Source organism: Rhinolophus ferrumequinum, chromosome 27 (genome assembly GCF_004115265.2).
Source record: "Rhinolophus ferrumequinum isolate MPI-CBG mRhiFer1 chromosome 27, mRhiFer1_v1.p, whole genome shotgun sequence".
NCBI lineage: Eukaryota > Metazoa > Chordata > Mammalia > Chiroptera > Rhinolophidae > Rhinolophus > Rhinolophus ferrumequinum.
The window spans coordinates 362,737-384,351 of NC_046310.1; the positions used below are offsets into that span (position 1 = coordinate 362,737).

Consider the following 21,615-nt stretch of genomic DNA (forward strand, 5'->3'; position numbering starts at 1 on the left):
CTCAGCTGTTGTCTGCATTACGTGTGGATTCGCATGCAGTTTGGTTTCTTCCGACTCTGCAGGTGGGAAGGATTGGAGACCTCAGTGCAGGTAACGCCCTGCGCTCACTGAGAAATGCCTGCCCAGCCACGGGGCTGACCACACTCTGCCTGGTTCCCACCAGGCTCCCGAGCGGTCTCTGCTTTCATAGCAAGCCTTCACCTTCTGTAACTTTGTAACTCTGTGTTTTACACAAGGAACAGGGGCTCATTAAAGAAAATTCAGAAAATAAACAAAAGTAACAAAAAGTCAGTCCTATTTACTGTCTGTAGAAACAAGCACTGTTTGTTCATGCTTTTCCCCGCAGGCCCGCCCCAAGCAGCACTCGCATCCCGCATTGCGCATCGCGCCTGACCATAGGCCCAGTTCATTCAGTAACATTGTATCACAAGCACTAACCCACTTACTACACGCTCCTTGTAGCTCATTTTTAAATGGTGGCCTCTAGCCCCAGCCTGTCCCAAGAAGACACCCTAAATGGCCAGTAGTCAGAAATGGGCATGCAAACCGTGACGCCCAGAATTCTACTTCCCGGACGAGTCATCGCCTGTAATGCGGGTTCTTTCCAAATCCCCACTGTCACGAAAAGCTAAGCTCACTGGCTGTTCTTCAGTAGTGCCTAATAAACAGCCTTGCACACAAAGGCACTCAGTGTTTACTGAATGAATGAATGAATGAATGTTTCCACAGCTACGTCTAATCCGTAATGTACCCTGTGACACAAAGCTTTCGTTTCTTTTTCATATTTCACACTATTTCTTAGAGATAGAGTTCCATAAATGAAAATCCTGGATCAATTTGGGGCATTTGATAATTTGGCAATTCACGTTCCAAAAAGGAAGTAGTAATCTGTATTCCCAACAGTAAACTACGAGAAGCCCCAGTTCACTGCACTCTCAGCCCAGTAAACTGGGCATTATCTTTTCAAAATCTTTGCCTATTTTGGTTGGTGAAAAAAATGCTACTTCACTTCTAGCTTCATGTAGAATACTAGTGAGGTCACATACTTCCCCTTGTGTGTGTTAACTAGTTGTCTGTTTGGAAATCGCTTCTGATAATCATTTTTGACAATCACTATCTAAATCAAAATTACTCCTTGACCTGCAGTAATAACACGCTTTCAGGAAGCAGATCCTTAAGGAGCCTAAACACATGGCAGGGGCGCCTTCTGCCGACACCCCGTCTGCAGCGTGCTCTCATTGCTCGGGGAGTGGCAGTCCTCAGTGCCCGCCTTGCCCCCATGCTTATCTGTTACACACTTCGGTTCCATTTGTGCTATTTTTCTGGGGTGGTGACGTAACTGACAAGGGGAGAGCTGGGAGGAAAGGTGCCCGTCTTCTCCTCCACGTCGGGTGAAATACCAAACCCTGCTGAATCTTCATATTTCTTAAATCTCTCCAGTTCGATCCACACCCAGCATCAGAAAGCAAGCTCATTATTTTTCACCTGGACTCTAGCAGGTGAAAAATTGCTCTCTGGGTGTAGAGAGCGAGGACAGAGAATGGGAACCAAAAGGTCGGGTCAGAACGACTTCATGTTCCTGGCACGAGACGCACCACCCCACCTGTGTGCTCTCCTGTCCCAGTGGAAGAAACATGCTGCTCTGGTCTCGGGCAGCCCAAAGCATCACCGGGCACGGCCGCGGGCCCTCGGTCTTCTAATTCTGCTCGTCTCGGTCTCACCAGTCCTGTGTGTCAGCACCATCTCCGAGGCAGCGCCTCCCAAACAAATGTTTTCCGGCTCTCTCCTCTCCCATGACAGCAGTTCCTGTGTATCTCACTTGGGGGTCTCCCCACCCAAATGCGAGTGCTGTGAGGGGTAGGACACTGTCCCCCTTACACACGTCTGCATTCCCAACACACAACAGGGGGGAACCAACAAGTATATGTTGACTGAACAAATGCATGCTGCTGCGTCACGAAAGCCTTGCAGAGTGGGCCTGGCTGTCGTGATGGCCTCTGAGAGCCTGGCTCTCTGTGGGTGAAGTGTGCATTTCTGGAGGACAGGAAGAGGCAGGCTGGCTCGCAGCCCCGCAGGGGCCAGTTACGCCTGCTCTTCATGAGGCCCCACGCGGGACCTCAGCAGCCCCTGACCACTGTAGCTCTAGGACAGTGTCTGCCCAACGTGCCCGGGTAGCCAGACAGGGCATTCCAACCCGCCCGGGCTCTAAGTCTGGCAGTCCCGGAGAGACTCATAAGCTGCCCACACAACGTTTGTTAGTTTTCTCCCAGAGACCAGAGGCCACCAATGTCCTTGGAGACTTCTTGGACATGTCGTGCCTTTGGTGAACCTTTATTCTACAGAAAGAGCCGGGTTAAAAAAAAAAAAAAAAGAGCTGGGTTTTGTGTTCTTGGCACAGAATCAGCTATGCCGACCCCGTTCGGTTCCCATACTGATATGAGTCTTTACTGGGACATGTTACTGTCAACTTTCACCACTTTTTCTCCTTAGAGTGGTCCAAGGGCCAGAATTTAGCTTCTCTTTCCAAAAGACAGTTTCCCCTTAACTACTGTGTTTCCCCAAAAATAAGACCTAGCTGGACCATTAGCTCTAATGCGTCTTTTGGAGCAAACATTAATATAAAACCCAGTATTATATTATATTATATTATATTATATTATATTATATTATAATAAAGACCTGGTCTTATAGTAAGATAAGACCGAGTCTTATATTAATTTTTGCTCCAAAAGACGCATTAGGGCTGATTGTCCAGCTAGGTCTTAGTTTTGGGGAAACACGGTACCATTTCAAGTAAGCCCTGGGTCAGTTTTGAAGATTTCTGCCACGGCCTCTGTAAATCCCCCAGGTTCTTCCTGCATATTCTGCAGGCTGAAAGTTAACAAGGCAAAGGACCAATAAACTGTCATGTAATCTACTCCGACTAAAGAATTCAAATGACAACCAGCAGTTCAGTGAATGACAGCAATTAAGACTCTGACAGGCCCCTCCTGAGAGTCTGTGAGCCTTACAGGCAGACGGTCCCGGCCCTTGTCTGCAGAAAGTGCTGATTTATCCCCAGACAGCAGCTTTAGCTAACCTCAGAGACAGGTCTTGGGAGGTCAGAGCTTGGACAGGATCAGACGGGAAAAGCACAGGGGACAGGCTGGGAGAACCAGCCAGGTGGAGACAGCCCGAGGGACCAGAGGAAAAGGACAGAGCTTGTCCCCGCACATCTTCACTCAGGAAGCGTCATGGCTTGACCCAACTCACCAGTGCTTTTCCAGGAGAACTAGCACATAACTCCCCCCACCCCCCCAAGAATCAGAGGGATTGGGACAACACTGAATTACCAGAGAAGTACCTGGATCAGAGAAAACCAGCGTTTGAAGCCATGTGGGCAGCAGAAAATTTCTCCATCAGTCACCAGACAGGCTGGCACACTGTGGCCTGGTCTGCAGGCCGAATCTGGCCCCCAGCCTGCTTTTGTGAATAAAGTTTTATTGGAACACAGCCACGCACCTGACTGACACACTGTTATGGCTGCTTCCCACTAGGACAGCAGAGCTGAGGAGGTGGGAGGACTCTGTGACCCGCACAGCAGAAAACAAGCACCGTCAGGCCCTTTCCAGATCTGCTGAGCCCGACCTAACCACTATGTGCCAAAGACGGGGCAAGGCTGGCCCTGCAGCCCCCCGTCCCCCCAACACACACCCGCCCACCCTGGCCTTGGAAGGGCCGAGTGCTGACGCCCCCGACAGCCAGCAGGGGGCCGGCACCGGACACTGGAGAAAGCAGACACTTGGCTCTGTCATCACAAACAGCCCATGAGCCCCCTGTGTGGCAGTCACCTCTGAAAGTCCCCCAAGCCTAAGGAGACACCATGATATGGTTAATTCGGTTATACCCTACCCAAACATGTTACTTTCCTCTTAAAATGCTTCTATCGCCTGGAAACATTTCAGAACTATGGCCAGAGCTATAAGCTCCAAGACCATATTAAGTATTTGAGTTTGAGCTATTAATTTGCCAGTGGGTTTTTAAAAGGTCCCTCCTTTCTTTAGTAGTCACAATAGTGGCGTAGTTTAAGGCATAAGAATTCAGGCTGTAAGAAAACAACAACACGCTCAAGCCTAAAAAGTCCAGTAGCGTTCCAAGCTCACAGCCTGTGCAGGAACACCTGTGTGGTGTGTGCCTTAAAGCGTCACGTTTGGATATGACACGGTGGTTTTTCTGCGCAAGACATTCGTGTCACTAAATGGCTGCCATCTACTCCTTGAACTTGCCTGATTGAAAACTGAGCTGGTTTGGAGACGGTGACCATCATCTTACGTTTTCACCCGAACCACCCTGGCTTTCAGGTCCCAGCAGATAACACTGTCGGGGCCTCACCCCAGTCCTGCCCGGCAAACCTGCAGACGGCCCACTGGCTGCAAAGGAGCTGCGAAGCCCACATGCAGCCTTTCCTGTGAATCACGGGCCAGGACTCTGACATCATCTAAACCTAAGCCATAGTTAGCGCTCTCCAGACACGCCATCAACAGAAGAAATGAGCACTTTGTGACTAAGGCGACCGGAGACGCCGCGGGAGGAGAGGTCCCTGCGGGCGGCCCCAGTCAGGCCATCACGGTCCGGCAGCCTCCACAGAGGACGGAAGCCGACGCTTTGAAGACAACCTGACACTGTCATCAGGGTAACGAGGGGTCCCAGGGGTGCTCAGCTTGAAACCATCCCTTTCTTAACAATGTCATTAGTGGATCTTAAACATTTTGGTTAAAAAACAAAAAACAAACCTTAGGAAAAATTTCAGCAGAAGTTCACCAGAATGTTAAACCATAATTTCTTCTGAGTGGTACGACTCTGAACAATTTTTTCTTGTTCTTTACACCAGAAAGAATCTCCTGCATAACACACATTTTCAAACTCCCCATCCCAATCTTAACCATCCTGAAATGAAACTTACAGATATAAAACTTAGCTAAAGTCATAAAAAAATTGATAACAAACTAGGAAGAAACAGAAGGAAAATAACTTGTACCGAGATATGTGTTTCACTGTGGAAACTCTTGGGCCAATAATACCAGAAGGCACACGAAGCAGTCTCGGGGACTTGGGCCATCACAGAACCTTCCAGAAGGCTGGTGGCGGCCCCGCCCTGGAGGACGTGCTGTGCGATGTGCACACAAGCCGCCATGGATGAGGGAAGTGAGGGGCAGGGTTTCCTCAATTTACATGGTGGGTGAATTTTTAGAACCTCCCTCTGCCAACAAAATGTTAATTTATACATAAAATCAAGTTTGGTTTCGGACTCAGATAATAGAGAGCTGCCCCTGTGTGACTGCTCAGGGAGACGGTCAGTAGTGCAGCCAGCCACCGGACAGCTGAGGACAGGCCCAGGAGGACGCCCCCCCACCGCTGTGACCCGGAAGGACCCCAGGAATTCTTACAGCCCCCTCCAGAGATGGCCCTGCTGCTTCATACTTTTCTGTACTTCATGTGTTTTCTACCACAAACTATGTCACCTTTATAATCACGAGAAAAGTTCCAGCGAGTTTCAAGCTCATCAGTGTCTCTCCAACAAAGACACGTAAGGTCACAGGTCACCAACACAACTACCACCTTGAAGGCAGCAGGAGGCAGAGGGAAGACACCGGAAGACGAGGAAAGATCCCGCGGTTAACTGTACTGTCCTTGGTGGTTGATAAACCTTCCACAACCTGGGGTAAGATGTCTGAGCAAAGCCCAAACAGAGAAGGTGAAAATCAGTTTATTCTCTCTTGAGAAAGCTTTCTGACTAAAGCAGAATTCACTGATGTAAGGGACAGTGGGCCCGAAAACTACAGGGTCTCAAAGGAACAGACGTGAGGTTTAATGACTGAGATTTCCTTGGCAACAGCACGACCTAAAATTAATCGAGTCCTTAAAAGGAAGATGCCAAGAGAAATTGCTCTAAGATGGTCTGTGCAACTCGGGGTGTGGAAGGGGCGGGCGGGAGCGGGGCGGGGGGGGGGCATCAGAGAAGCAGGGGACCTGAAGCATTTCACAAACTGCAAGAGCAAAAGCACAGCGCAGGGGACCGTCGGGGCGGATGTGCAGTCTCCCCCAGAAGACGTCAGGACACGGGTGGAAGACGGGCTCCCACACTGGCTGCCGGCTGCCACTTCTCATCAGTCTCCTTCCCGGACGGCCCACTGCCATCGCCCGTGCAAACCGGGAACGCCTGAGCTCCGAGACGCTGCTGGCACCAAATCTATCCCCAAAAGCACGATCATGTTATGAGAGTCCTCAGATCTCTCAGAATGCTCCCCCCCAACAAGCTGCCCACCCCCTTCTTATCTGGCTAAAGATGAAGAGGCTGAGGGAGGAAAATCTGTAATTTACTCTCTGTTCACTCAACTAAATGGAAGAGAGGCTTGCTTTAAATAAGATTGTGTTGTACAGAACACCATGAAACACATTATTTTACTGCGTAAATAACAGCACACCTCCCTGGTCTCTAACCGTCCTGCTTGCTCCATCTCAGGGCGGTCTAGTCAGGACATACCTTACCATATTAGGCAATCGGGCCCCAGAGAGCCGGGAGGCAACTGTCCTGGGACTTTACCTAAAAGGACAACAGCGCAGAGCCAGCCCAATGGGGGAGGGGACAGAAAATCTCAGGGCCCCCAGCAGAGGGGCTCTGTGAGATTATGAAACAAGATTAAAAAACACTGTTGGGGGGTAGAGGGTGAAAGATGCAGCAAGCAGCCAGAAGCAAAGTTGTGCAAAATTAGAGCAAACAGCAAAAAGCGCTAGTGTTTACTTAAGGGAACAGTGAGGGTGTGGGGGGGACAGTAAAAACCCCCGGCACCACAGCTGCTGGGACTCCGGCACAGAAACAGAAACGGGGTGAAGTGGAGGCAGCCTGACCGGCTCACAGGCTCGGGGCTCCTTCCTCTCCACTCACTTCTTCTCTTCCACCTGTAAAATTTGCTTCTCAGGACCCAGCAGGCACATTTTCAGGACCCTGACATATGTTGGAGGGGCCTGGGCTATGTGTCTGATTCACCAAGTGACCCATTCCTTGTGGATCAACTAACAAGTAACGTCAGTCACACGAGTCTAAGGTCAGCGGAAGAGCTCCAGACGCCTTGGTGCTGTCAGGACCTGGAGAACAGCTGGAGCGACCTGCGTCGCCTTGACTGTTAAACGCAGGAAGTCACTGCGTCTGACACTGCCGAGGGCACACTGGACGGCACCCCACTTCACAGGTGAGGGACCCGGACGGAGAGCAGACAGGCGGCGAGCTGAGCCTTTGCCGGGGGTCCAGCTCCAGGCCGTGCACTTTACCTGTCCATGCCAGTGCTTGTCCCCAGGGCTGGTCACCTAAGACACACGGCCCACGCCGAGACCCAGCAGAGGGCCATGCATCCGCCACAGACGGGACACGGCTGTGACCTGGCAGTGCTCAGCCTCTGGCCGCAGCTGCTGTCTCTGAAATTGTCTGAAACTCTCTGTTGTCGTGGCCTTACAGCCACCAGAGCTCACCAGGCTTTAGGGCACGACAGCACCAGAGAGCCTGCTACGTGCAACAGAGCTGCAGGAATCAGGCTGAGCCAATGCAGGGCGTCCTGAGCAACGTGCTGTGACAGGTGCCTGGCGAACTCCGGGGCTTCCCAGGCCCAAGACAGGGTTTGCAGAGGGGCAGTCAGCGGGCACTGGGGGCCGTCGGCTCCCCCACACCAGGCCAAGCAGACCTCATGGGGCATGTGCCTACACAAGCTGAGAAAAACAGGAAAACAACAAGAAAATGACCTACTGCCTGTGTGCGTGTGGTTCATTTGTGTTTGGGGAAAAGAGGGAAGCTGCATTTATACTCTCAGAGCTGAGAGCTTGGACCAGCCGGCACCCCGCGGGCTCTTCGCTCGGGTGTCCAGGGCTCCATCCTGGGGCCTCGTCTCTGCCTACACCCCGTGTCGTGATCTCATCCAGTCCGTGGCTTCAGCTGCACTCTGTGCACTTGCTGACGTCAGTGTGGACCTGCCACCTGAGCTCCAGACTCCCGCCTCTAACTCCTCTTGCCCTTCCCACGTGGACGTCAGTCAGGCACATTAAATCTAACACCCTAAACCCAAAACCAAACACCTGCTCGCCCACCACGTCTACTCCTTCCACATGCTTCTCCATCTCAGTTCACAAAAACGCCGTCCTTCCAGGCGCCTGACGGAGGAGCTGTGGTGTCAGCGTTGACCCCCGTTTTCCTCACGAGCCACCCAGTCCAGCAGCAAACCTGCTGGTCCCAACTTCAGACCCCCCAGCACTGGTCCCCCCGTACCCCCTGGCCCCAGCCACCGTCAGTCCTCCCGGGACCATCACCACGGACTCCTGACTGGTGCCTCCGCGTCCACCCACACCTCCTTAGAGTAAGTTGTCAGAGGAGAAGGACTCGCCCTCTGAAACCGAAGTGTCATCACTCACTCTTGGCTCTGACTTCACAATGGTTACCACTCATTCAGATTGGAGCCCCTTGGGGTCACGGTGGCCTGCCTGCCACACGTGTCCTCAGCACGCCAGGCACGCTCCTGCCTGAGTCTCTGCAGGGGCTGTTCCCCTGCCCACAGGCAGCACCCAGGTCCACCTCACCCCCCGGCCAGGCTCAGACCCCAGCTAGGCCTGTTCCGACCACCCTGCTTCTGACGTGCACCCCGTCCCACCCAGTGAACCCTCACAGCCAGAGCAGGCTCTGAACTTGTTCTTCAAGAGACATCGCTCCACTCAAGCAGCTGTGAGCTCTGACTCCAAGCCTGCTTCCCCACGGCCCAGAGATGCAGGGCAGCCCCTGGCAGGGCCATCACGTCCCTGAATACTGAACTTCTCTGGGCCTGTTTCCTTAACTGTAAAACGAGGTCCCTAACTCCAGTTATGTCCAAATCCCCCAAAGCTGGGGGACAAGTAACTTCACCACAGTCCCTTTACAGCAAAAGCACGCTGCCTACTGGCCGCTCCTCAGCCCCACTCTGCTTATTCACCAACGTCTGTCTGCTGGCCACTTGTGCCCTCTAGTGCTGCATCTAGTTACACAGCAGAAGCAAGAATGCAGCAGACAAAACACATCATAAGAAGGGGCCCCGGCCATGATGCGGGCAGGAGTTGGCGGCCCGGTGGCCAGCAGTGGGCAGCGTGCTAAACCTTCTGGAACCAGCCTTGTGCAGTCACCATCAGCACAGAAGACTCCCCAGTACAAAGGGTTTTCAGGTACGACGTGAATAACCTGCCTCCTTAGCCAGCCAGGGGCAGGCTGAGACCTCCGAGACTTACACACCGGGTGTGCCAGGCCGAGCACGTGGCTTTAAGCACATCTGCCAAGGAGAGGCAAAGACCCCACACTCCACACTCAGCGCCAGTCTCACTGGTTCATGGATTTGCCACGGGGACGGGATCTGACAAAACCACGCTTACGCGGGAATTACGCAAACTGCCAGCCTTCGCAGCATCACGCGTTGGTGTCACCACCACAGACATTCTGGCTGGTCTTCCCTCTATCATGTAATCAATAGCATACGTCAGGGCCATCCCTGCCTTAAATCTTATCTGCAGAAAAGTGCTGGCAACATGTTCCCAGCTACATGCACAAACAGAAGAAATGAATTTCAATGACGTCTACAGGGAAATCGTGTCGCCCTTCCCTTTCTTCCCAGGATTTCAAAGTCCTTTATACAACCCAGCGACACTCTCCCGAGAGGGAGAAAGCAGACCCACAGGCCCTGCAGCTGTGCAGGAGACCGCAGGGTGTGGGAAACGGAGGGCCTCGTCCCGGCCGCACTCACAGCGCAGGGCAGACAGCGGTGCAGCTGCCACCCGCCACACCGCACACAGCATGCCTGCCCCCACCCGCCCCGCTCTGCTCTCTCTCCCACTGAAACTGTTTGCACACGAGCAAGCCGAGCCAAGGACACGCCTCGCTGGCCTGTCACTTACCAGTGCTTCTTTCACCTCTCCAGATCCATCAGCTTCATCTTCCTGAAAAGGAAGGAAACCAGAGGGCACAGTCAGACATCCCTGACAGCCATGGGGACAGTCTGCCACTTACCTACCCTGAACCTGTCACCCAGGGCCGCAGGGGCTGACAGACAAGGGACGCGGCTGCTGCTGCTGCTTCAACAGCCGCACATGCAGACAGCTCGGATGTCACCTGCCGTCACAGTGCCAACCGCACCACAGCTGGGGGGGGGCCCTTAAGAACCACACACTTTATTTCACCTCCGTCAGCAGTCTGGTTCTCAACAGTGAAATACTTTATCGCGAGCACAGTCTCTAACAGGTGACAATCACTGACATTTCTTGTCTAATTTTCAAAGGAGTCGCTGGAAGCAGCGGCTTGTGATTACCGGCCACTTGATTTTTAAACACAGTGACAGAGCTGGGTGACAGGGGTGTAGACTGAGCATGAGGTAAAGTGACGAGGGTGTTTGCAGCCAGCGAGCACTTGACTTTAAAGCGGGGAAATCTGTTTTACGTTACTCCTCCCTTTCTCACCCCAAAAGAGTGAAACTGAGTCAGAGGAACGTGGTTACTTCCTGTGGCGCCCCTAAAACATGAGGACCCCTGCTTACAGGGGCACGAGGCTGCGGGCTTTCCGGGGACGAGGGGACTGCTGGTCCGTATTTGCTGCTGTGGCTGGATGTCAGTTTCCCCTCCTCACGAGTCACGTCCTGAGCTCCTACTACGTGCCTGGTGTGCTCCAGGCCCTGGGCACCCAGTAGGAGCATCCAGACAGCCCCCCACAGCAGTCCTTCTCCTTCCCTGCCCCATCAGTACCCCTGACACCTGCAGCCCGGGCCACGTGGGGGACGCCCCGTGAGCTCCACACAACGAATGGCAGCCCAGGCTCCGAGGCCGCCCCGGCACAGACGGTCACTCACATCCTTTGTCCAGAAGTTGATGCCCGTGCCCCTGCGGCGCTCCCTGGGCCGCCTCCGCTCACGGACCGATAGCCTGCTGGAAGACGGGTCACCCACGTCGGCTTCCTCACCCTCTGCCGGAGAAGAAGCAGCATGAACACCATGATCGGCGCATGGCGGGGGGGGCCTGTGCTTCTGGAACTCTACACACCGTTTCTGTCCATTTCCTTCGCCTCCGAGGTCTCAGTATCGGGGGCTGGTGATCTGCTCGGCTGCAGCAGGTGGGAGCTGGCAGAGACAGAGGGTCTTGGTGCGGAAGGGGACACTGGTGTCGTGGGTTTGTCTGGCTGAGCTGGACACCTCAGGTGACGATGCACAGGCTGGAAGGAAGGCACAGGCGAGGTGGGAGTGGTCACATCCAGCAGAGGACAGCACCGCAGGTTTACTGAAATGGGCCTTTTCTACACGAAGAGGCCTATTAGCAGTTAAGTGCTCGGTCCTGAGCTGGACTAAAGGTAGTCAGTCAGCCAGCCAGTCAGTCAGAAGGTTGGTCAATCAGTCAGTCAGTCAGTCAGTCAGTCAGTCAGTCAGACAGTCGGTCAGTCAGTCAGCCAGCCAAAAGGGAAGCAGCTTCTGAGCCCGTATTCTGATGATACCAGGAAAATTATCCCTGATAAAAAATTCCTTTGATTTTGGAATGAAAACAGGAAAGATGATGACTTTTTAAGATGGAGAGTTAAAAGGCAAGGCTTACATAGGAAAGCAGAAAGCTCAGGGACGTGAAAAACAACAGACTTCGCTGGGAACACAGACCAAATCTGAGCAGTCTGCCCATTTCTGAGCTCTCCAACTTGCCCCAACGGGCTTATCGGAACTCTCGAAGAACTCCCATTTCCCCTTTGAATGTTTTCTTCCCCCTGAGAGTTAGGACAAAGAGAACCTGACAATAAGTCTTAACTGGGTTTACTGAAGATGCAGAGACAGAAATTCCTACTACCTGCTGAGATTGCATTTTGTTTATAAGTGATAAGGGCAGAAGCACTAAAACAGAGTCAGTTTTGGTGTCAGACAGAACCTGGTCCAAGTTCGAGCGTCAGCACTTGCTGGGTGACCTTGGCTGAGTCTCAGCTTCCCCGTGTGAAAAGCCGGGGCGAGTCTTCCTCAGAAGGTTGTGAGGCCCCAGGGAGACAATGCAGGCTGGGTGCTTAGCGCAGTGGCCCCAGTAAGCACTCAGCGAGCTGGTAACAAGCACCAGCTCAGCTAGTTTATGCGGCCTGGCCGCTGGAGTCAGAGCAACAAGGAAAGCTGATCATCCCAGCTGGGCTGCTTCGGAGAGTGAGAGGAGGCATGCGGTGCCAATGGAACCATCGGAGGTGAAGCGAGAGTTATGCCCCCCCACGTGTAACCCACAGCTCTGGCCGCCAGCTGCACATTAGTCACAAGTCCACCCAAGAGTGGCATCTGTGTGTGGCATGGGGTGAAGGGCGCTTTGCAAGCTCCCAGGTTTGCTGCAGTTTGGAGAGCACGCTAGTTAACAGTCAACAGGACGAGCCCACAGCCTGGCTTGGCCGCCTGAAGTGCTGGGCAGGCTATGTCACGTCTGCGGCTCGCGTCCCTCTGACGTTTGTAAAGCAGGAGTGGTGGCAGCCACCTGGGAGGGCGGTTCTGCCATGGTTAAGGGGATGCCTGGTGTAGACACGCAGCAAATGCTTATATTTCTGTGTTTTTTTATGCTACAACCTCTCTTTTTAGACTAGAAAGACATCGATCCTCTAGCTAAGGAATAAACCTACCTAAGTGACATTTAGTTAAGCTTATTGTGGCAACCATTTCACACACATACTGTACACACATCGAATCCCCGCATGCACCTAAACACAGTGTGATGTCAATTATATCTCAGCAAAACCAGAAAAAGAAATCCTTAGTCAACTCCCAGAGGACAGAATGAGCACTTAGTGGGTGACGGTCTGAGTCCCTTCGGCCTCACAGCTCTGCTGACTAAAGGCAGATGTGAAGTTTCCTGCAGGTCGTGCCCTGGGGAGCAGGGCAGCCGTATCAGCAGAGGACGAGACTGCTGCCGGCCGCCCGCCTCAGCACAGGACGTGCCACCCCCAGGAGCTCACCTCCTCATCCAGACTGCGGCCCCAGGGCTGGCGGCCCTCCTCGGCCTCCTTGGCGGGCGCTGGGCAGGGCTCCTGCTTCTCGGCACGCCCCTCCAGGCCTCCAGGGCCCACAGGCTTCTGGCCCGGCTGCTCCTGGGCTTGTCGCTCGGCCCGCGACCGGCTGAAAGTCTTCTCCACTTCCTGCAGGTCTGTTAGGGTGACACCCTGGGAAGATAACACAAGTCAGAGACGGTCCACTCTGACCGTGGAAGAAGCAGGGACTCTCCCTAAAACATCTAACAGCATCGAATTCCTAATGAGGCTCTCAACATGAGGCCATTTCAAGCTAAAATGAACACCCAGTGTGCAAAGAACCCAGGCCGGGTGGGTCTACACCCACTCCCAACACAATGCTGTGGCTTCCCCAGGCGGAGGCCCAGAGACCGGCCACTGTGCAGGCCTGCTCACCTGCCTCTGACCTCACCGCCCCGCTGCCTCCCCAGGCGCTCAGCGGCCGTCAGCGTGCCACTCCTCACTATGCACATGAGTGCCCTCTGTGTGGACAGCCAAGTGTCTACCAGGCTCCAGTTCACAGCTGCCTCCACGTGGCCACTGTGACCGAGGCAGCTGTGAACAGCTGTGCACAAGCTGCTGTGGGACATGCGTTTTCATTTCTCGAGTGTGCCGCTAAGGTCAGGACTGCTAGACATTTTGAGGAGCTGCCAAACTGTCCCCTCTAGGGATTCTTGAGCACAAGAGGAGTGACCCGTCCTGGGGGCCACTCCAGGAAGGGGATAAACGCACCCTGAACCTGGAGGACAGGAGTGGGAGCGGCCGGGGCCCTGCGACCTCGTTCGATGGTGTGCAGGCTGAGACTTACCATAGAAGGAAGCTTGTTGTTCAGGGGTGGGGACAAGGCACTCAGTTCACTATTTTTCATCTCTTCCCCCAACAGAAAGGGAGACAGACAAAACGACATAAAAGGCGTCACACTCACTTGCGTCGACCTCCGGGTCTGCCGAGCTTGTCTGGAGCGTGCCTTCCGTAAAGACTCTGCCTCCTCGTCCCGGACAGGAGTCAGATACGACCTGCTGAGAAGGAAGTGACCAGGAGTGAGGCGTCCTTGAGGGACGACCAGGGCACTCGTCCACCCGAGGAATGACCGCAGGCAGGATGGAAACGAGAGCAATGCTGTCAGCGAAATTTCAGCACCCCAGACAGGTCTGCGAGGCGTCAGGGGCGGACCCGTGTGAGCAGAGGGCCGTGGGCACCGGGGACCAGAACCCCGAGACGGCCCCACGCAGGGGAGAAGGGGCTTGAGGCAGGAGGAAGACCCCCAAACAGGTGGCCTTGACCTTCACTGAACGTCAGCTACGTTTCGCTGAGTAAATGGCAATCTTCCCAGAAAAGAAGCACGTTGAGCAGAATTTTGGTATCAGTCTCAGGGGCTCCTGGACTTTCCTGGGGCCCAGGCTGAGAAGGGAAGGGTCTGGAATGGAAGAACTCCAAAGACCTAGATTGAAGAGACCTTCCCGTCCATCACCCCACTTTCCAGGGGACCCACATTCCTTTAATTCAGACTCAGTGGCACTTGTTGACAGGTTTCCTGAGGCATAATTTACACGCGTTGCATCTGCCCTCTTTTAAAGGCAGGTCCCTGAGTTGTGACAAGTGTTGTCTCATAACTGTCACCACAACCAGTGTCCCCCCCAATTCTCTCATGCCCTGTTTGTAGCCAGCCTCCCCCAGCCCCCGCCTAAGGAGAATTTTCTTTTAATTACAAAAAAGCCTTAAAATGCACTATTGAGGGAGCACACGGACGTTTTCATTCCCACTAAAATGGAGGCTGTGACTGCTGCTTGGCCCGCGAGCCAGCTTAGCCACTGTGGTTTCCTTTATAACCAGAATTGCCAAAGGTCCCCCCGTGCTGGCCACCACCTGGAAGTCCTTCATCATCACAACCGCAGCGTTCAGCACTGAGCCTCGCCTGCCAGGTGGGTCCGGGGGGATTCAGAGTCGTGCCAGCCTGCCCTGACTTGGCCCTAACTACCGCTCATTTGTTTATGTCCCACGGAGGGGGTGGGGGGGCTGAGTTAAGAGAGGGCAGAGCAGACGGAGGGGGAGGCTGGGGTCCAGGCTCCTAAGGGAACGGAAGGCGAGACTTGGTGATGGGTGTCATTCGTGGTGAGAAGAAGGCTTCCAGTTTGATGATCAAGTTCCTCAACTGGATGACACTTATGCAGGAACACTGACGAAGATTTAAAAAAACACATGAGAACAAACAGGCGTCGCTCTCCTGCCTTTTCAAGGTCAGAGGGAAGGGAGTGGGGTGGCCTGTTCGCTTGTGCCCTCGTTCTGCAGAGGGGCGAGCGCTCTTAGAGAAGTTCACACCTGCAACGGCACTTTGAACAGATGAAGAAACGGAGAGAAAGACGCCCAGAAGGGCTGTAGCTGTGCTGGCACCCGGGAGGTGGGCCTGTCCTGGGTTCCCACGCGGGGCGGAGGCCATGGGGTGGAAGAGCCGCGAGGAGAGAGCAGACGGAGGAGAGCAGAGGTCAGCGGCCAGAACGGCCGCCAGAACCACCGAGTGCTGCCGAGCTCCAGGCCCAGGGCGACGTCACTGAGGAGCCCGGCCATCGGGGAGAGCGCGTCCCCGCATGGACAGGGGAGCACCCAGCGGCCCGCCTGCCCGGGAAGGCCTACCGTGCGCTCGCTCACCCGCCGAGCAGTAAGCCGGGTCTCCTGCCTCGTGACCCGGGGGCCTCTTCCCCTTGGGCCGCTGCCCTCACGTGAGGAGCACGGCGCGTAAGGCCACTAAGCGCCCTGCACTCTGCCCCTCGAGACCCCCTGGGAGGGCAGGCGCGCGCACCGGCCACCTGTGGCGCCCAGTGGCCTGACGGGCCTCTGCTGCCACCTGCTGGACACGGGGGGTTACGGCAAGGGCGTGTTTTCGCCGGAAACCCTTTTTTCAGTAGCTCATCCAGCACCTGCCAGGTGTGAAGCACCCTTGGGAAGCTCAGGAGTGTCACCGCCCTGAGGCAGTGCTGCAGGAGCGTGTGACAGGGTCCTGGCTCAGCCTGCAGCTGGCGGAGGGCTTCTCGCGGTATGAACAGGACTGCGATCAGCAGAGGTGACGGGCCTTTCCAGAAAGAAGCCTCAGCGCGGCCCCAAAGGGGCACGAACGTAACCACGTTGAGGTCTGAGACGCCCAAGGTTTCTACCTGGCTGCGGAGTGACACGGTAACAGAAGACAGGACCCGGGTGGTAGTGACGCGGTGACCGAAGACACAAAACAGAGCGAGGACGTCCGCAGAGCGTTCAGAGGCCTCGCACGTCTCTGTGGGGGTTGGAACGACGGCCCGGCGGCAGCGTTTGCAGTTCTGTCTAGAAACTCGTCCTCTGCGCACCCCAGAGCGGTGAGGAAACGCCCCGTTTTACATGCACGGGAAAAGTGACCTCCGTGAAGATTCAATCAGCAAGCTGACAGCTTGCATGCAGACCTCGCGAACTAGTCCCTTCACTGATGATTTCTTGCTGGAAGGCTAACCAGGGAGCAGTCTGCCTCTTCACCTACTCAAACCAGCTTCTGTCGCTGCCCTAAATGTCCGACAGTTTTTTCTGCTTTACTTACTTAAAATACATAATCCGTAACAGGAGAGACATAAAGAATAGATGACCATCCGACATGACCGGTACCAGCTCCTCCTAAAAGGAAATCACGTTTCTATTCTCGAAATTCTTAGCTGTCCTCTGCCGCCCCATCTCCTGGGTGGGATCCTTAGGCCAGTGCTCGTGTTTGAGATCATCAGGAACACGCGGAAACCCCAGGAAAGTTCCACACGGGTTACTCTCAACAGCGGAGCTGGGTTTTGCCGTCTGCCTTCTCCACTCCCCTCCCAGACCCTCTTCCCCAAACAACACATGCAACCAACACGCCCGCCCTCGGACATCAGCGCTGTCAAGCAGACGGTTCACCTGCTGGGGCCACTGCTGGGCTCCGTGCCTGGTACTTCCCGGGGCCTCAGCTCCGCACGCCCTTCGGTCCTAAACACAGAAGCTGCTTTGACTCCCCAGAGCACAGAGACCAACTTCCGGGGCCTCCGATTTCCATAGAACCAGGAACAGCATGAAGTCACGGCCGGGTCAGACCCTCCAGGGGCTGGGTCACGCCTCCTCAGGCACACCTTGCCACACACGGGGCAGCAGGCTCCCAGACGCCCAAGTTTCAACCACCAGGTGGCCACCCCTCTGATTGTCCTTCCCCAGGAAGCACAGCGCTGGCTTTCCGAGACTGCTACAAGCGACCGTCTTCTACCCTGGGAAAGTCAACTGGCAGAAGGGTGTTGAATGAGGGCACGAAATGGTGCTTTGCCCCACGTGTCCTGAATACTCTCAGCTCCGAGCAAAGAACCGCCTTATCGGAAGGAGATTAACTGTACAAAGGTGTCTGACAAGGGCCTCTGAGGAGCGGGTGTGGGGTGACGGCTGGCTCCGCCAGGACGCGGCTGGGAGCTGGGCAGCAGCGGCTGTGGGAACAGGAGGGTTCTTGACCTTCCTCAGGAACGCGTGTGTCCTGGGGGAGGGGACCCTTTTTAACCCCCTACTCCTGAAGTATTAAGTTGTGTGCTGAGCAACTGTGTGCCAAATGCCACTGTCTCTGGAAAACGAAGTGGGTTCATCTCAGTAGCCGTGTTTAGCAACAGAAATACAGGCAAAAGATCATCGACCTTCATTCAAGACCTGAAATCTCACTGCAGTAACTTAGCAGGCGTCACCCAGGTCTCCGGTCCCAGAACTGCTGAGCTGTTTTTACACCACTTCATTGAGAGATAATTCACATACATTTAAGTGTACCATTCACTGGTTTTTCGTATACTCACAGAGTTATGTAACTGTAACCACAATTAATTTTAAAACATTTGCATCACCCCCAGAAGAAAGTCCATGTGCGTCAGCATCACCCCATGTCCTGTGTCTAAATGCAGACACAGCGTCACTCTCACTGGGTGAACCTGGCCGTCACCGCCTCACCACTCGGAGAGGAAAAAGCTGTGCCCGGCACACAGCCTCTTACTACCTTTTGTCACTTAGTAGTCATTGAAAGGGATCCTTTAGCCTTTATTTAGACAAGGCACACAACTCAGTGGAAGTAACACAATGAACCGCGCGACCAAATTCACACAATGTGCAGCAATGACAAGACATCCTGAGTTCAGGTATGAAAACTGTCCATCCTGGAGTCAACAATCCCTAGACTGCTGGCACGAGTGTACTGGCTACCAGACGACGGGCACTGACCTCACTGACAAGGGCAGGGAAGGAATCACACGAATAAGCCAGTAGGACTATCATCTAAGCAGCAGAGCCCTCTCGAACCACAGCAGCAGAAACTGAGCCACGGCTCCCCACTGCACTGGCTCCCTGTCCGAGATTCACGGAAGGAAGGCAGACAGAGACCTCTTCATGGCAAACCTCGGCCAGCGCAGCCGCACTGCGGTCCTGACAGGGACAGAAAATGCTCATTTGACAACAAAACGGAGGGAGGCCGGAGCAGCCTGTGAGGTCGGTTTTCTAGAGTCCTTCATGCATGGCCACTGCCTGTCTTTAGCTTGGAGGCAGAGAGCTGAGTCAAATGACTTTTAAAAACCATGACTCAGAGTTTAATTCCTTGGTTTAAACTTCTAACATCCCAAGGACGAGGCCAATTAGCAGGAACAGAGACCCCCTACCCCCACCCCGGGCACCAAGAAGGTCGCCAAGCCCGTACTGACCACTGACTGTATCCTCACATATTTGGGGAAAGAAAAGAATTTAGCTTCTTGCAGAGAAAAACTGTTTTAGCCATTTCTATGAAGGCAAGAAAGGGCACCCATAAAATGGAAGATGTAAAACTCAGGGCGGAGCAGAGCCAGAGACCAGAGGCCGACACTATCGGGCTCTAATATTAGCTGAGCGCACTGTTGACATGTTGCTAAGGAAAACTTGGAGCTTTGGAAAAGGAGCCCAACCAGGATACTGTGACAGCTGCCGCGAGGCCCGGTAACCCTGCAGAGCGCGTGCCAACTATGGCCACTCTCCGTCCCTCCCGCTGAAGGCCCTTCACAAGCCAGTCCCCGCTGGTCTCTGGAGCCCCCAGGAGCCCCCGGGCTCGGCTGGACGGCAGGACTCGCCTGCCTGGGGATGAGGACGGCACACTGAGCTGCACACTCAGACCTCGGGCCGCGCACCAAAACCTTTACTCTTAAATCTCAAAGGAGAAATGGTTGGTGAGTTCACTGAGCAGGAAGAGGAGGCCTGGGGGACGGTCCCCACGGTGCCCGACTCAAGGTGTGACCCTGGGCCAGTCACCCCACTCTGAGGGCCTCCGTGCTCCCACCTGTAACCCAGGGAGTTTAACTCCTATTCCGGTCCATCGTGCAAATAGAATACATTTATGTACACTGAGCTTTTCAGGAAGAAAAAAGAAAAAAAGGAACTTTGTAAATCCAAGACCGTGCCCTTCTTAAGAGCGGTAACTGCTTCGGGAGTCCCACCCTGAGCTTATGTGGCAAAATCATAAACCATCCAGAACCTACAAATCTCGAATCTCAACTGCTGTTTGCTTCTCAGTGACGGCATTGTCACAGACTTACAGCACGAGACTGCTGGCCCCAGAGGTAACTGTTTTTCAGCTTTCCTGTCCCAGTCCCCCATTATAATGGTAATACTTTGTCACTGCTGGAACTTTGGAAAATGCAGGGGGAAAAAATTACCCATAACCTCTACCCTCGAAAAATCTAGTGTTGACATTCCCATGTCATCAACTGGTATCACAATGGATCCTTTTGTTTCTGGCTCTGTCCATTTCACAGTGCATCTGTGGTTAACATCTGTGGCCGACATAAGAACTGTCACCACAGGGTGGACAGCTCAGGCTGGTCGCTGGCCAGTGGATATGTGTGCACCCACTTAGCGCCTCTCAGAACAAAACTCTCGGAAAGGGGGGGCCATCCCTGCTCCAATCACGCTGCCGATGGAGCCCGCTTCTGAGGTGACCTTTGCGCTGCTTAGGTCTTGCTGGGCCCCGTCTTGAAGACTCATTTCCCCACTGGTCACTAGTTGCTGCCAACTGGACCTGAGAACGCGGGCTCAGGCCTCCATCCGGTTCCCAGCAGGAGTCAAAACGTGGCCACAGGAGCAGATTAGAGAGGCAGCTGGAGCTCCCAGAGAAGAATTAGCGCCCAGCATACTCTTTCAGAGGAAAATTCAGCTGGTTTTAAAACGTGATTTTTTTCTTTCAGCTTGTTTGTCTAAAGCAGGGGTGTCCAAACTGCGGCCCAGGATCCATTGTTAATTGGCCCACAGCAGATTCCAAAAATATATCTAGTTTACTTAAATAAACCAGGTGACGTGAGGCAATACGTACGTCACCTCGAGTGAGTGGCCCGGCTGTTTGTGTATTTTACCGCACATGGCCCTTGGTGAAAAACGTTGAAAAAAGTTTGGACAGCCCTGGTCTAGAGGGAGAAACTAAATGGCTTCAATTCTGTAATTGCTTGAATGACACATTTTATTTGATGGGTCACTCCCCAGCCAAAAACCCTGCGGTATTCCACAGCCCGGAGGACAGAGCCCGTCGTGCGGCACATAGAACTCTAGGTAGGCCGGCTCCTTCCTAGATCTCCAGGTGCAGCGTGTCCAAAGCACACCCAGTGCAATACCAGGCTGGGGTGTCTGTGGAAAGAAACAAGGCTTTTCCATGACACAGAAATTTGGAAAATGCTGCAAATTCTAACCATCCGCACACCCCACTTTCTGGCCGGAGGAGATGTGGTCCTGGGTGGCTTCTGAGTGAGCCACCCTGTCACAGTTCACTCGGCACAGACTGCCTTTCCCCTCATCTACACCACGCCGCTCTGGACACGGCCCTGCTTCTCCAGCTCGGGCACCGTGAGCTCGGCCCTGGAATGCCTCATGTCCCCTGAGGTAGCGCCGCCTGTCCCCACACAGTTCGCTGCGAGGTGCCTTTCCAGGGCAGCGCCAGTCATTCTGTGTCCCACTGCTTGGCCCCGTTTGGATGCGGTGAGGTGCTAGGTAAGGTTCAGGATTTCCTTGTTCGGGGCCGAATGTTCTGCAGTGGGGCTGCTGCTGGCTGCACGTACCTGTGAATACGCTGGACCTCCTCCCAGGGCCACCTGGAGTGGGTGAATCAGACGGCACAAGTGTGTCTTACATGGCTCTTCAGGACCCTCTTCCAGGCCCCCGGGGCTCCCAGCCCATCGGCTGCAGGACCGTGTGAAGCGCCCGCCCCAGCCTGCACGTCCACGCTCGGCCTCCCCGCAGCTTTGTCACAGGGCCGAGCACCTTAGCCGCGGTCGTGGGCTGGACGCTCAGGCCATCTCGCCAACTGGTGTCCACGTGACCTGCAGACCTGGGCTGGAGCGCCCGTCAGGAGCTGTCCTCTCACCTGCAGGACACGGTCACAGCACCTCCGCGTTCCCTCTTCCCCAGCACACGTCCGCTCGGGCCGAGATCTCACTGTGCGCTCACTGCTGTATCGTCCGGGCTGATCACAGCACTTGGTGACGGCAGGTGCTCAGTAAATATTTTGAAAAGAATGAGCGCGAGTACTGTACGTGTCAGGTGACTGCGTCCAACAGCTCTTTATCTAA

The 21,615-nt window shown here is 54.4% G+C and overlaps 1 protein-coding gene across 1 annotated transcript in view; it reads right to left on the reverse strand.

The window, feature by feature from the left end:
• The window catches only part of PPP1R12B (protein phosphatase 1 regulatory subunit 12B), a 101,368-nt gene that overhangs the window by 36,211 nt on the left and 43,542 nt on the right, over nt 1–21,615 (reverse strand). Inside the window, 5 exon segments of the mRNA XM_033099335.1 lie at nt 9,937–9,978; nt 10,881–10,993; nt 11,071–11,239; nt 12,986–13,189; nt 13,962–14,052. Coding sequence (XP_032955226.1) covers nt 9,937–9,978; nt 10,881–10,993; nt 11,071–11,239; nt 12,986–13,189; nt 13,962–14,052 — 619 coding nt within the window.